This window comes from Nothoprocta perdicaria, unplaced genomic scaffold, assembly GCF_003342845.1.
Source record: "Nothoprocta perdicaria isolate Ctin4 unplaced genomic scaffold, notPer1 scaffold_3, whole genome shotgun sequence".
In the NCBI taxonomy this organism is placed as follows: domain Eukaryota; kingdom Metazoa; phylum Chordata; class Aves; order Tinamiformes; family Tinamidae; genus Nothoprocta; species Nothoprocta perdicaria.
This window is the reverse complement of record NW_020455532.1, coordinates 8,251,673-8,265,302: the sequence shown is the minus strand read 5'-3', so window position 1 is coordinate 8,265,302 and position 13,630 is coordinate 8,251,673. Positions and strand designations below refer to the sequence as shown.

The following is a 13,630-nucleotide window of genomic DNA, read 5'->3' as shown; positions in this document are numbered from 1 at the left end:
GTTGTCTTCCTGCCTTCCTTGGAGGGGTTTATCCTCACTGACTAAGATCAGATAACTGCCTTGGGAGTCTAAAGATGAGACCTTTTTACTTAAGCACCTGCTGCAGCTTTATGTGAAAGCAAGGATACTGGAGCGTATCCCTTAGAGGACCTAATTTGGACTGCAGTCCTGAATTGTGATCAGAGAAGTTTAAAATCAACCTGGGTAGATATCAAACATCACTGACATTTGAGTTGTGATCTGAGTTTGAAGAAGATGGCTCCTGTTCAAGTTAAGTAGGACTGAACCAAGGTGAAGGAGTTCATCTTGAGCTGTCCATTTGCTACTGGCAATTCCATTAAAAAGCTTTAATTCCATTAAAATGCTCAGCAACCTCCTACCATGGATAAATAGGAGGACAAACGCTCAGTGAAAGCAGCCTATTTAGCTGCGAGCCATGGCGGGAGCTGGTGAAATTGGTCGTTTCTTGTTTGTGTGTAGGTGACTCGGAGGCGCTGAAGGGCACGGCCTGGGAGTGCACGCAGCCGCCGGCTCCGTCTATTCTCCTCTGCACAGTGCCCCCTTTGCCCTGGCCCCGTGTCCTGCCCGGCGGTGGCCCAAGGCCCCTCACAAGGGCGGTCTGCGATGAGCTTGGCCGCCTCAGGCCYACGTCCCCAGGGCTGGGGCGCTCCCCGTGCCCAGGGCCGGCGCCCGGGCCCTGCTGCCTCCCGCACCCCGGTTCCCCCTGGCAGGAGCAGCGCGGCCGGCCGTGGCTCTCGGTGACATGGGCTCCTTTGCTCCCCAGGTTGTGTCACTGCAGATCACCAACACCCCGTGTTGTCTGCGCCTACAGTCAGGAAGGACGGGCACTGGGGAGCGCTGCACTRGCCACGAGGGCAGCAAAGCATCCGCTTTCTCCCCAGCCTGCCACCACGGCAGTTCTCAGCACCAATATTGATAATTTCTCCTAAGAGACCATAAATCCGTGGCTTTTGTCCATGAAGCAGACGTGATGCTCAGCGGAGCCCGCACAGCGGGCGCGAGACGCCGTGCTGCTTTCCCCCACACCACGGACGTGGCTGCGCTCTGGCAGCRAGGCATCAGCGCTGCCTCATTTCTCCTGACAGGGACTGTAGCTCACTGGGGTGTTTTGGTTTTTTCGGGTTCTTGTTTTGGTTCTGTTTTTGCTCCAGTTTTCAAAGACGCGAATGTTGTGTCTGGCGCGTGTCAGCAAGCAGCGGGGACGCGCTAGCGCAGCCGGGTTCACGTCGCTCCCTCGTGAGGAATAAAAGCATCAGCCGTCTCGCACTTGAGGGGAGGAAGGGGGGTGTCTGCAGCCCGCRGAAGGCACCGCCGGGGCTGGGTCAGGCTGGAGCAGCGGGACGCGCTCGCCGGGTGTCACACGGCAGCCGGGGGGCATCGCTTGGAAGAAGCAGGAGGAGAAGCGGTGAAGGGGGAGGCGAGGGCCGCGCTCTGCGGCGCGTCGCTGTGGCGGGCGCGCTCGGAAACACGGGCTCAACCAGCAGCCTTTATCAAGGACGCAGGCGGGGAGTGCCTGCTGCTGCGCTGTCTGCATTGCAGCTCTCAACAATGTTGTTTTTCTGAGCTATTGAAAGCAGTTCTAAATAAAAGTCCTGTTCGGACATGTTTAATCTGAACCTGGTATCAGCAAGGCCTGATCGTCCAGTTAATTCCATCCAGTTAGGCTGGTGTCAGGGATGCTGCATAACAGAGTAAGATAACAGCGATGAGGGGGAATTCTATCCATTCTGTTTATTTTTTGTGGTTGTATCTATTTTTGTGCTTTGAAGAATCTCTGCTATTTCAATTACAGCTTCTTTTTGTGAAGTAGATGAAGTGTGAGGGAAAAATATGAAGAAAAGGGCCAAATTCGAAGATGAGTCAGACTTGGCCTAACATGCAAATCATGGGACCAGAAGGCATGGTTTAAATTAATGCAGACATGTTGTACTGACTCATCACTTCTAAGCTGCAGCTAGATTTCAGGACAGCAATAACTGTGGTTGCACYTGACCTGAAAGAGGCTCCGTAAAGTTATTCCATGATAAATAAAAGGTGGAGCTGGGACTGCAGATCTAGTGAGGTGGCTCTCAATAAGACATACAAGGCTATTAAAGATTTTTCCTTCATTCCCTGGACTCTAGAGGCGCAGATGTGATCTCTTTTCTTCTCTCTATTCCAAAATGGTTAAAATAAATATAAACTGGAAAATAGTAGCTTTCTTCCTTCTTACAATATTCATGCAATGACCACTGAGCTCAGCTCAGCATTAGTCACTGAATTCCATCAACAGAGTTATAGAAAATCTTGATTTCAGGCTTTAAAGGTCCTTTGACATGAAAGGAATTCAGAGCAAGGGTTACCAACTTGAGCTGGTCAGACTTGATGCTTCTTTGTGCCTGCTCTGAAGTTTGAATTGGCATCCAAATATTCAGAGAGTCAGATCTTACAGCTTCAGATTCTGCTTCAGAGATGCTATTTTGAGATGCATAGGAAATATAGGGTAGCCCAAGGTGCTGTCTTTCCTATCTTAGTGATCGGAAGGTTGGGTTGGAAGGAATTTCAAGTAACCAAGGTTTTGTTTACTTCRTTCTTTATCTTCACCTGTGACATTTTCAACTTACACCTGTTTCATGTTATTTTGTGACGGTTATTCTAAAACAGAGCTAGCGTTCTAAATTTAACATTCATTTGGAATGGAATTGTGACGGGCATTTGTGAAACTATTCTATGCTGCAATGTTTTGCTTGTTGTTGATTTGAGCTGAAATGTTTTGCTTGTTGTTAATTTAACATTTTTTAAATTATGGGAAAACGATGCAAGAACTTGGACTAATTTTCTAAGCTTGTTACCAAGAAATGGAGAACTTAATGTATTAATACTGACTGAAAGGARGAAAAAAAACTCACTTTGAGTAAGATCTAATTGTCTTTTGTCTGTCTCTTTTCTCTGCTATCCTTAGAATCTTGAGCTTTTTTTGTTGCTAACACAAGTCAGGGTAACAAACTTAAAAGATACGACAGGTAATTATCCTCGGAGATACTCTCCAAAATAAAGGTATTTTAATGTGTTATTCTATAATGCACTTGGGACATCTCTTCCATAAAGTGTAACCACCTCTATCATGCGTTTCCAAAGAGTAGAGGTTATGCTTATTTCAAGTTCAGGTTTTTCAGATCTAAATAAAATACACCAAGAAGTAATAAGCAGCATTTGAGCTATAATTTTCTGTGCCGTTGCTAAACACAGTGGATTTTTTGTGTTTGTAGGAAGCWAACTAGGTCTGTGTAATGTTACTTTTGAGATCAAGGTACTGATTCAAGAATAATTAAGGAATTAAATTCCATTGGGATCAGCTATAGCAAGGCTTTTTGCTAACCTGCTTTTGCATCCTGGTGAAAAGCGGGTGTTCTGAAGGATATGCTGCCCCACATGTCCAGCCAGCAGTTTGCATATTGTGGTAAATACTGCATACTGTAAAAAAGCTGCATTTGTTTAAGTGATTAGGAATTTAAATTAACCTGCTGTGTTTACTTTTATGTCTGAACCCATGTGATTCTYCTTCTCTGAACATCTGGCAAACTGCCTCCCTGGATGCTGACATTGCTGGCCATAAGCTTCAGCCCTGCAAGCCACCGCAGCTTGGGGATGGCGCAGAGGACAAGACAGGTATTGTAAAGTACTTGTCACACATTCTCGCACCGGATTCTCTGCAGGACTGGTGCTGTCCAGGGGCTTTCCATGATCTTGGGGTTGTTTTGGGCTTTCCATGCTCTGTCAGTCGCTAACACGCAGTGGTCAGAGTGCTAAGTGTGTCCCACCTCACACAGGGCAGCACTGCGGGCTCTGCGCTCATGTGCAGAGCGGGACTGTGCTACTGTTCAGGCTATACCCAAGAATTCCCGGTTAGAAACCTTTATGGAAATAAATTCACCATGGAGGTATTTGGGAAAAAAACATTCTTTTAATCTCTTGGATTTATCCTGTGTGTTACAGAGCAAGTCTTGTGCCCTGTGCAAGCAGATTGCAACTTTAAGGCCAATACTACCTTAATTCCTGTTGACTGAAATAACGATCCTTTTCTGTGTTGTTTCACTAGTGTAACATGAATCAGATCTCAGCAATGTGCATTGTTTTAACAAGCTTTCTAGTTTTATTTCCTGATACTGCTTTTCTGCTGCTCTTTCCCAGGTATGATGGACAAGACCGAAGGGCTGATGTTCTGCTCAGTGGTGGCTCAATCACTTTCAAAGCATAACAGGAACATTTTCCAGTAAAGTCCAATTTATTACACTCTGATGCTGTGAAAGGGTTTGATGTGCTTTCAACTGGTCAAATAACAATCTGATGTATGTGAAAGCCATAGGAGTTGGGGAAGGTGCTAACAGTCTGTTAGTGGCCGTATCTCTTGGTACATCAACACTCACTGTTTGAAGGGGAGCTGAACACAACCCATCTAGGAAGCTAGTGCAGCAAAAGACTTGGAGTCTCACAGGARGACAGATTTCTTGTCTGGTTATTAGTGACTATGTAAGATGGGTGTTTGTTGCTTTGGGTCCTCTACAGAACATGGAAGAAAACAAAAAGAAAACAAAGGAACCTGCACTAACCAGGGAGATGAGATGATGTGGATGCGTGGGGAGCCTTAAGTTTTTTTATTTAGTGACTTATCTCTTCTGTCTTGTATGACAAGTGGTCTCAGGGTGAAAGTTGCTTCAGACTGGGCAGAACAGCCAAAAGCAGAAAAAGGAGGGAGTAGCTTTTGCAGAGTGAATTTTTTCCTATTTGTCAGGACTCCGGTGGGTGTCCGTCAGGACAGTCACAGCGTGTAACTTCATAGAAATGTCTCCCGTAGGTTGGGGGTGAGATTTGTTCTCTAAGTGGCCACCTTTTACAGTAGTTAAATCAATTTGCTACGCACATGCAGTGGTTGCTTTTCATTTTAATACTCTCAAAATGTGCAACACTTATGTGGTCACTGCAATTTTGGTAGTGCTACCTAGTCAAAATCACCATTTCAGTATGATCTAATCAAAAATCTTTTATTTTCTGGCTCAAAAAGTGTTTTAAATGACAATCTTTCAAGTCTGAACCCCCTGTAAAACATGTTGTATTAGTGAAATTACTAATAGCAAGTGCCAGTTCCATGTCAGTTCTGACAGCACAGAAAGAACACAATGTGAAAGAAAATAGAAGAGGTTTTTGCCACCTAATTCTGATGTTTATAAGTCAAGCAAGTGCTTGTGAGCAAGATAAATCTCATCTCCTAGTTGTTCAACATAACCCCAATTGTCATTTAAGCTTTTACTACTATATACATTCCCAGGAAAGTATATACAGGCATATACAGGCATRCTACTATATACATTCCCAGGAAAGTATATACAGGCATAAACCCCCCCATGACAAAAGATGGATGGCTGATATGTTTTCATGTTTTGCTGTGGAAAATGTGTATCAAATACAGTGAGACTTTTGCTTAAGAAGTTGTGAAAGCTTCACCCATAGCTCAGGTTTAAAGGTGAGACTGTTGCCAAAGAGCTAGTTTATCTGCAGACAGCAGTCGAGAGGCGGAATGACTTCAGTTATCAGAAAAACACTTAGCTAGGGATGAATTGTCTCTTTGCTACTATTACCTTAGACTTTTTATGAAAAATCATACCAAATAAAAACTAGATTCAAGCACAGAATGCCTAGAAATATGCCCTTCTTTTCAAATTTTGGTTCAAAAGAAACAGCAGAGCTTTATGTTTAGAACCGCCCCATTCTGTTTGGTTCAGACACAAGCGCAGGTCTAAGGGATGCCTGGAGAATTTCAATTGCCTTGACTTTTGCTGTGTTGCTGAAGTGATTTCATTTGGTTTGGATGCATTTCCCTAGTGCAGGCACTGAGTTTACTAACACTGTCCTGACCTTGGAGACAGCGTGGTATTTTGCAGTGTGCAGTGGCATTTATGTGCCCAACCTGGCTCCAATAAACAGGTTAATTTTCACAAATTAAATGCTAGGTTTGGAACATTTCAGAGCAATTTAATAATTCTTCATTATGCTTTTGTGTTCAGTTTGGGCTGTTGATGGGGCAGTCTGGCAATTGTGAATGCACCCTGGCTGCACACATTGCTGAGGTGTAAAAGGTAAAAGTTTGGGGGAAATAAGTTTCGAATACAAGTTCATAATTTCATGTGTTCTTGAAAACAAGCAATTAATGGAGTTATGCTAGAGGAAGCAGTTCAAACTTTAGCCTTCCATATCCCAAATCAGGCTATATCAAAGTTCTATTGAAGTAAATATATCTTAAATGATGGAAAGAATACTAATAATCAAAACCMTAATTGTAGATACAGAATTAATTTTCAGGTGCTAGGCATAAGCTTCAGAAGCATCTAACTGTAGGTGCCAGACAAAGAATTTGTTTTCATTTTTCAAAATCAAACCATGACTCAAGGATTAGAATTTTACTTCATACAAACATCTCCTGGATATTAGGTGCCAACTCTGGTTCTTTTATATAACACTTTTAAAAATAAATAAATGGGGAAAAAAAATAACAAAAAACCCCAGTGATTTTGAAGCTTCATGTTTCATTTAATCTTTCTACAGTGGTTCTTGATTCTTGTAATTTTGTTGCTACTAAATTGCAGATAGATCTTTACTGTATCTGTTTAAATTGGACAAGAGCTTAAACAAGCTGAAACTTGTGATAAAATAGATTTAAACACAGCAATAAGAAAACACCCGGATTTGAAATACTGTTTTTGCAATTATCTTGTTTGTTGAATTAGTAGTTTAAGCATGTTCTAGTTAGTTAGTAGCTAAATTGCCATTGAGTTTAAATTTCCAGAGTCTGATTCCACGCTATTCTTTATTCTGTTTATTTGTTTTTTTCTTTTGTTTTGTTTTTTAGTAATGTGTCTGAAATTACTTCTGCTATGTATTCTCATTCTTGGGTAATCTTTCCAAAGGATATGAGTCACTTCTCTGTTATTTGTAAAGAATATGGAAAAAGTAAAATATTATTTTGTGGGCATTTGGAACTTTTTTTTAAGTGGGATGTTGATCATTGTGAGTCATTTCTTGGGAAGAAAGAAAGAACAAACACGAGCAGCCAACCTACTGCTATGAAAGATACGGATTTATTGCTGACTCAGGAAGTAGATATTGGTAGTTCCAGAACACAAGAAAGATCTTGTAGCAACATTAAATCTGTTATGGACTTTGATTTTAGAGTAATGAGAAGTATTTAATTTTAAGCTTCTCCATTACTGCAGTAAGCTATGTAGTGCAATGATGATATGTCTGATAAATAGGGTGAGATTCCCCAAGTTGCTAAGTATAAATACTCTGTGACAAACCTTACAGTCAAAAAGCAGTAGCGTGATAAGTCGGAAAGATTCTTGGTAGGTTACTCAAGCTATGTGTATTGTTGATGTCTATTATTGGTTTCTACACAAGTATTTGTTACTGTGTTTGTTAAATGAGTTTGCCATTAGAAAAGATTTGATAAAATGTATTGTACATTTATGTAAAATATGGATTAAATGATGTATGAAGGTGTATGGATTTAGAAGTTTTTAATTCAAGAAAATACTTGCAGTAGGCTTATTTATTATTATCTYTTTAATCAACTTACTTGAACAGCTTCTTTCTGAGTATTTCACCAATACTGGTGGGTATACATATTTCTGAAATATTTCTAGTAATCTAAATACCTTGTATCATATTTTTACATATAGAAACATGCTTAGAGTTTGCATGCTGATGACTTAATTAAACAATCAAAAAACTGTTTTGATACCAAAGCTAATTTTGAAAGTGACTTCTCAATGTTTTGCTAAACAGCGTGTGTGCTTTTCTTGTAATGATCAAGCAAATCCATTGTGATCTACCCAATTACACAGCTGTGTAATTACACAAAGTACCTGTAAAGCATACACAATGCAAAAGACAGTATATTTAATAATTGTAACTCATCTTATTCACCTCTGTGTTCTTTGAAGTTGCTGTTCATTGACTGTAGGGAACACAGATAATTTTTTTGGTGTGATTTTTTTTTTCTAATGCAAAAAGCTTATTTTCAAATATAAGGATGCAGTGTTATGGCAGCTAAGTTGTTATTCCTGYCTCTCTGTCCCTCTCCATCCCCTTCCTGTGCTTGTACGTTCTGTCTCCTTGGTGCTAGCACCGGCCTTGGGTAGATGGACAGTGGGATGGTTCAGATTCTTGATCCAACTGAAATCTAGTTCTACAAGACATACTCCRTGCTGAGAGCAGCTGAAGTGGAAAGGAGCAGCAAGGTGTGGTTATCGGGAACGTGACAGTGTGTTGGTTTGAGTAAGCTGATGTGAAACTGAATCTTGGTGGAAGTTTACATGGAAAAATAATTAAAAATGTGCTCTTTTATTGTAAAATATCTTTTTAAAATGTTCTCACTGAATACTTTAAAATCATACACCTATTAATATTTGTTCTGTTGTTTTTTATGAGTTTATTCATTTTTACATTTAAGTATGTCCAAAGCAATATTTGCACCCTCAATACTGTTGATTTAAACAATAACAAGTAAAATGATACATTAAGATATTCACAAATCACCAAAATGACTGTGCATGTTTACATAAATTGTGTTTAAGGCAGAAATGTTTACATCCAGCAGTTTGCTATAGTATGCTAATTTATTCAGGAACACAAATGTATCTATATGTCTAATTGTTATTTCTTCAATCAGAAGGCTCACATGGCCACTTCAGATCCTTGAAGAAGCTGCCCTTGCAGCTTTGGATTTGATACCCACGTTCAAGTTCCAATTCAGGAACAGCTGATCTCCAGCCAATAAACCCCTGCGTTGTTTTAGGTACTGGAGGAGATGGATGAACCTAGAATAAAAATAATATGTAGGATTCAGCAACCAAGAAATTGTTGGTGTTCATTCTGTCATGCAACATTCTCTTTCATGCAAATACAGTGGTTTCAAATGCCGTATAAACTGTTATTATTTGGTAGTATATGTTACTATATTTAGTTCTGCCAAGGAAACGTAAGTAAAGAGGGGAATTAGCACTTTTGCAGGTTAAGATGTTCAGTACATCTGGGTTATGGATGCTCGTTTATAGTTTTGTTAATACATTTCTTCACCTGCTTTACCTTATTAAGGGAAGAATCTAAGCTTTAGTTTAATCTTCTTTCCTTACAGAACAGTGTTTTTTTATTCTAGTTAASTTCTCTGAACCAAAGCCGTAACTATTTTCTACTTGTTGCAATGTATTTGGTAGTAACGCAGCTATGGAATAATAGTCTAAGGCCAAATGCTGAAGATACTACAGTCCAAGATGGCTTTTGCATCAAGGACTAGGTATCTATTCCTCTTTCTTTCTGCTTTAAAAGATGGGTAAGCATCAAGTTAATCTGCAACTAATCTAGCTGAAAAAGAAACAAAGCCAAAGCCAGCAGCCTCTGTTCACCGACTGCTGTGCTTACTTTGGCTGAATCATCTCAAATGGGCACGTTGTCTCACTTCAGCATCTGGGGACTTACTCAGTAGAGAAATACACAGCAAGAGAACAATGTTTCAGTTCTCCTGCCAGAGTTGCTTCGCTTTGTTCTTTGGCCAAGATTAAAAAATGTGTATGATATTTAGGTGGAGCAGTTCTTCTGAAAAGATAATTTTTATGGCCAAAAGTGCCACCCACTGAGCAGAATAATGAAGGAAATCATATCCTACTTATAATCTGGGGGAAAGGACAACGAAGAAATGATTATAAATCCACATGATGATGACTGTTACCAAGAAGATAAATGTAGATGAAAACACAACCTTCAGAAAAGGGATTTAGGAAATTTCAATCTGAATCTGTAATCTTCACTAAACAGTGTTCTCCTTGACGAATAAGGGTTCTAAGGCCAAATGGCAACATGGAGCTCTGTTTTGGGAGGTTCCGGGTGATCTGGAACCTGATTGTGCTGAAGAGGTCAGTGTGACTGACTAAAATTTGAGGCTTGTGACAGAACTAAAGAGCAAGGGGCATAATGGAAGAAATGCTGCCATTGCACTCTTCTCCTACACTCATCACAGACTCTAATATTTGTTTCAATTTAATCTCAATGAAAGCTTTTGTTACCTCCTTTCCCCACCCCAGAAATCCTTTGAAGGAATGGTCACACCAAACATGAATTTCCATTCTCTTTTGCTTCCTTGGTCATCTCAAAGGGAACTAACCTTTTTTTCTGATATCAACCACATCCTGCTTTTGCCTTTATGAGTAAGTTCCTCTTTATGTCACTGATATAACTGCCTTTATTGTACAGTGGCCATTCAGTGGTGGTTCTGACTGTGGACACTCGAAAAAATCAAACCATCATACATTCCATGCTTGTTCCAGTTGTGCTTGTACAAATTCTTGACTATGAATATAAATCACATACCAGAATGCCAAACAGTTATAAAGTAGCACATTAGAACTGGCTTCTCCTGGCTCATCCAATTTGTGCCACTAAAGAGGCCTTTAAAGCAGTCGTTTTTGTTGCGATTTAATCCAGAAAAATCATTGCCATTTTTTTTTATTAGTATTTGAGAGATCAGGTTATTCTGGGCCTTGAACCAGCTGTGTTTGTACATATTTGTGAGATGGTCAGCAGTCATACACTGTGAACACTYCTATATACCAAGCTGCATAGGTGACTTGTGTTAGTAGGTGTCACAAARGAGTGTATAGAGGAAGTTCTATACAGAAATTATGTATGGTGAAAGCTCTGTGAACTAAAAACTATATCCACAGGGCAATTTCTTGTCTAAATGAACCCCTTTAAAGCACTGCTTGGGCTTCAAATACAATTTACTTGGACCTTTAGTTAAAGGCCCACATCTAACAAACAATTGATTTTTAGAGTTTACATGGTTGCTTAACGGATTCCACCACATTGCAATTTTTTAAATCTAATTTTACAACCTTAATATATTTTTCCACAGGTGTCACAGGTCGAATCTGCAGATGTGCTGGAAGTTCTATCTTGGGCTTTGCTTTTTCTTTCTTCTCATCTTCAATCAACTAAAACCAGAATATCTACATTAAAAAATGAACACTTCATCCTTAGAAATATATTTTAATGTCTGATATCTGTACCATTCCCTTCATTGCTTTATCTGATAAACACTCTGCTCTTACCATATAAAATAGGATAACTTACTGTAGTGATTTGGAAGTCAATGCAATTTACTTCTGGATTTTAGAAATTGATTTAATTCTAAGTTTTAGCTGAAAGGCTAAAAGTGTGATTCCACCTCTCAATGACGTCATCCATCCTATAAAGGATTGTAAATGTATCTTATATGACCACAAACCAAGGATTAATACATGCTAAATACATTCCCCTATATAATCACTACTTGGAATCTATCACCCTTTTTAGCTGTAGCTCTGCACTATGCAAAGGGGGATATACTTAACTGATCATGTTATCAACGAAAGAATGGGAATCCTAGAAAATGCAAGGATTAGAGGTACTAATTTGGAAACTTGGGGCATTTTCAAAAGTACCAAAGCAGATTAAGCCTTTATTTATAATTTATGTTGGGGCTCCACTGATCCTGTTCTTTAGCAACAAAAAATTGACATATAGTATTTGCTACTATATTCTACTGTCTAAACACTGAGAACAGACATCTCTTTTCAAATATTTTAGTCTGCTGTAAGCTTCCCTACTGAAAACTTAATTAGCTAGAACCTTTTCCCCTTGATTTTTAAACTACCATATGGGTAGACAAAGGGGAAATATTTTCCTGTCAATGTGCATCTAGTTCTTGTTAGCAGTAGTGGAAGTCATGTTTATCAAGAGAAATATATCAAAATATGCACAGCATATAAATTACTACTTGCTATATTTTTTTTCTGAGGAAAACTGGAACTTTGAGGCCATCTTGAAAGTCCTGCATTTGTTAAGTAGGAACCTAACTTACTAAAGCAAGCTCAGTACTTTTCTTCACTTTCATGCTCTTTTTATGTACAGATGAGGGTACAAGAAAACATAGCTTAATCAGAAGGTGTATTTAATTATTCTGCGTACACTATGTAAGTAAATTTCAAGTGTTATTATATTCTAATCATTTTACCTCTTCGAGAGGCGTTTTTAAAAATCCCCAATTCTGAGACCATCTCTTTGCAGCTTCTAGCTCGCGTTCAACGTATTTTTTCCTGAAGCAAACAAAGATACGTTTGAAACCTTTACATAAGTAAGTAAAGCTCTCTAAAACAAAGCCCAGCAACTCTTGCCAGCAAACCCCAGGCCTTTAGGAGGGAACTTTAGACTCTACCTCAAACCAGCAAGTTCGTGGCTGCCTCTGAGATACAGAGAAAGTATTTCCAGTGAGTCTGAAACTTCCTCCCAGCTACCATAAACATTATGGTTGTGTTAGGAGAGGCTGGGTGGCGGAGCCTGCGGTTGCTATGCCACCTTTTTAGAAGGCTGGGGAAGCAAAAGCCCCACAATGTTTTCCTATAACTGCTGGTTATAGGAACCCTTATATAGGGGCTCCTATATAGGAACCCTTTCCTCTTCCCTTGCTGCTCTCAGGTCTGATGAAGGAACCTCGTCCCTGGCCTGTCCCCCTTCCCCACAGGGTTTGGGGTAGGGACAAGTGTCGGGTGCTTGGGCAGCCTCAGCCCCTTCCTCACCCGCTAYTGGAGTGGGTTAATGATAATTAAGAGGCCAGTTCGGCCTCTGGAAGGGGTCTGCGCGCGTGGGCAGCACCCAGCTCCACGGTGTCCGTGGGACAAAACGCGGGCAAGTCCCTTCGCCCCCGGCGCTGCCGCGGGAAGGGCAGAGGCAGCGGGAGGCGAGGGGCAGCCCGGTCGGTTACCAGATGTTGTCCTGCGCCACGAAGTTGCAGGGCGGGGCGGCGCCGCCGCGGCCGTGCGCCATGGCGCGTCCCGCCGCGAGATGGCGGCGCTGCCGGGAGCCGCGCGCGCAGCCGCCGCCACGAGGGCGGCCAGGGCGGGCGCCAGCGCCCAACGGCGCCCTCCGCGTGACCAACCCCTTCGTGGGGGGGGAGGGACAAAAAGATTAAAAAAAAAAAAAAAAAAAAAAAAATTAAAAAAAACAAAGATTCAAGGCGCAGGGGCGTCTTCACGCCTCCATCTTGCCTGCTGCCACTGAGGAGAAACCCACCTGGAACCAGCGTTTCCTGCCGTTAACTGGCGTTTTCCAGGTGAAAAGCTAAAAGCTCCTGCTTTTTTTTTTTTTTAATTTTTTTTTTCCCCTGAAAACATTTTACATTTTTTTTTCATTAAAAATCAAAAGCTATTCAGGAGGCTTGAAAGAGTCTGGTAGAAAGCTGAGCTCTTTAACTGGCGTTTTCCAGGTGGAAAGCTAAAAGTTCCCGCTTTTTTTGGTTATTTTCAAAACACTTTACTTTTTTTTTTCATTAAAAACTAAAATGCTTGAATGAATCTGGTAGAAAGCTGAGCTCTTGCTTTCCTTGGGGAATTAGCCTTTTTCAGTGGGAGAGGTGCTTTTCTAAACATGAGACTTTGTTGGTTATTCAGATTCTTTACAAGGGAAGGCAGCTGGTTTGGGGACCTTTCCAGATGCTCAGCTGCTAATGGTGTCTTTTAAACCTGGGCAAAGAAGTTTGTTGGTG

The 13,630-nt window shown here is 40.9% G+C and overlaps 1 protein-coding gene across 1 annotated transcript; it reads right to left on the bottom strand.

Moving 5' to 3' along the window:
• Positions 1-8,446: 8,446 nt before the first annotated feature.
• CUNH20orf85 (chromosome unknown C20orf85 homolog) lies at positions 8,447-12,912 on the bottom strand. Its single transcript, XM_026042027.1, has 4 exons — positions 12,851-12,912; positions 12,104-12,185; positions 10,944-11,042; positions 8,447-8,873 (listed from the first exon to the last, which is right to left on the bottom strand). The coding sequence occupies exons 1-4, from the start codon at positions 12,910-12,912 to the stop codon at positions 8,718-8,720; spliced, it is 399 nt and encodes a 132-aa protein (XP_025897812.1). The 3' UTR covers positions 8,447-8,717.
• Positions 12,913-13,630: the final 718 nt, after the last annotated feature.

Bases quoted from the DNA above. Each gene is read 5' to 3' on its own strand.
- CUNH20orf85 (XM_026042027.1), bottom strand. From the start codon at position 12,912: ATGGCGCACGGCCGCGGCGGCGCCGCCCCGCCCTGCAACTTCGTGGCG. The intron at 12,186-12,850 runs GTAACCGACCGG...TGTTTGCTTCAG, and splicing joins GTGGCGCAGGACAACATCTG to GAAAAAATACGTTGAACGCG. The intron at 11,043-12,103 runs GTAAAATGATTA...TTCTGGTTTTAG, and splicing joins TAAAAACGCCTCTCGAAGAG to TTGATTGAAGATGAGAAGAA.